This window comes from Myotis brandtii, unplaced genomic scaffold (genome assembly GCF_000412655.1).
Source record: "Myotis brandtii unplaced genomic scaffold, ASM41265v1 scaffold246, whole genome shotgun sequence".
NCBI lineage: Eukaryota > Metazoa > Chordata > Mammalia > Chiroptera > Vespertilionidae > Myotis > Myotis brandtii.
This window is the reverse complement of record NW_005359310.1, coordinates 512,456-513,409: the sequence shown is the minus strand read 5'-3', so window position 1 is coordinate 513,409 and position 954 is coordinate 512,456. Positions and strand designations below refer to the sequence as shown.

At 69.0% G+C, this 954-nt stretch overlaps 1 protein-coding gene across 1 annotated transcript in view; it reads left to right on the top strand.

Moving 5' to 3' along the window:
- SCAP (SREBF chaperone) overlaps positions 1 to 954 on the top strand; it is a 39,538-nt gene that overhangs the window by 24,299 nt on the left and 14,285 nt on the right. Inside the window, exons 4-5 of the mRNA XM_014540503.1 lie at positions 261 to 481; positions 598 to 703. Coding sequence (XP_014395989.1) covers positions 261 to 481; positions 598 to 703 — 327 coding nt within the window. The remainder of the gene's footprint in view (positions 1 to 260; positions 482 to 597; positions 704 to 954) is intronic.

The window sequence follows — 954 nt, the reverse complement described above, 5'->3', positions numbered from 1 at the left end:
TTCCCCTCGCCCCTCTGCCCTCTGGGTGGGCCAGGCGTCTTGGTGGGCGGGGCTGCACACGCCCGGCCAGCCTGTCAGGTGATCAGCCTTTGGGCTCCACACGCTTGGAAGGTCCGACCCCCACGTGGCTGTCGACCTGGAGGAGCCTTTCCTGGCTGCCTGACCTCGGGCTCAGACACCGGCACCTGGGGACTGGATGGCATGGGGCCGCCAGGCGTGGGCCTGCCCGTGTCGGCACACGTGCTTCCTTTCCCTGCCAGCTCTGGGGCCAGGAGCCTGGAGGAGGTGTGCCTGCAGGTGACCGACCTGCTGCCAGGCCTCAGGAAGCTCCGGAACCTGCTCCCCGAGCACGGCTGCCTGCTGCTGTCCCCGGCCAACTTCTGGCAGAATGACCGCGAGCACTTCCACGCCGACCCCGACATCATCGCGACCATCCACCAGCACGAGCCCAAGACCCTGCAGACCTCAGCCACGCTCAAAGGTGCCTCGGGCGTCGCCACCCAGCCCTGCAATGGGTGCTCGGCAGGTCAGGGGCCGCCCTCATGCCAGGTGGAGGTGGGGAGGCCTTGGTCAGCGCCTGCTGGTTTCTCCCTGCAGATCTGCTGTTTGGGGTCCCCGGGAAGTACAGCGGGGTGAGCCTGTTCGCGAGGAAGAGGATGGCCGCCTACACCATCACCCTGGTCTTCCGGCGCTACCACGCCAAGTGAGCCGCGGGCTCCTCGGGCTGCGGGCGCCACAAAGCTGGGTCCCTGTTCCGGGCGGTGTCCAGGCGCCCCTGACGTGCAGGACCCGGCTGCCTGTGGAGCTTACCCCTCAGGCTGCGGGTCCGTCTGCTCACGGTGGGGGGTCCAGAGTAAGGGGCTAAGGCCGGGCTGGCAAGCCCGGTGTCCTGGTGCCCCCAGCAGTCTCTCTGAAGCGTAGGGCCGGCCCCCCAGCTGCTCACCCCTGAGCCCC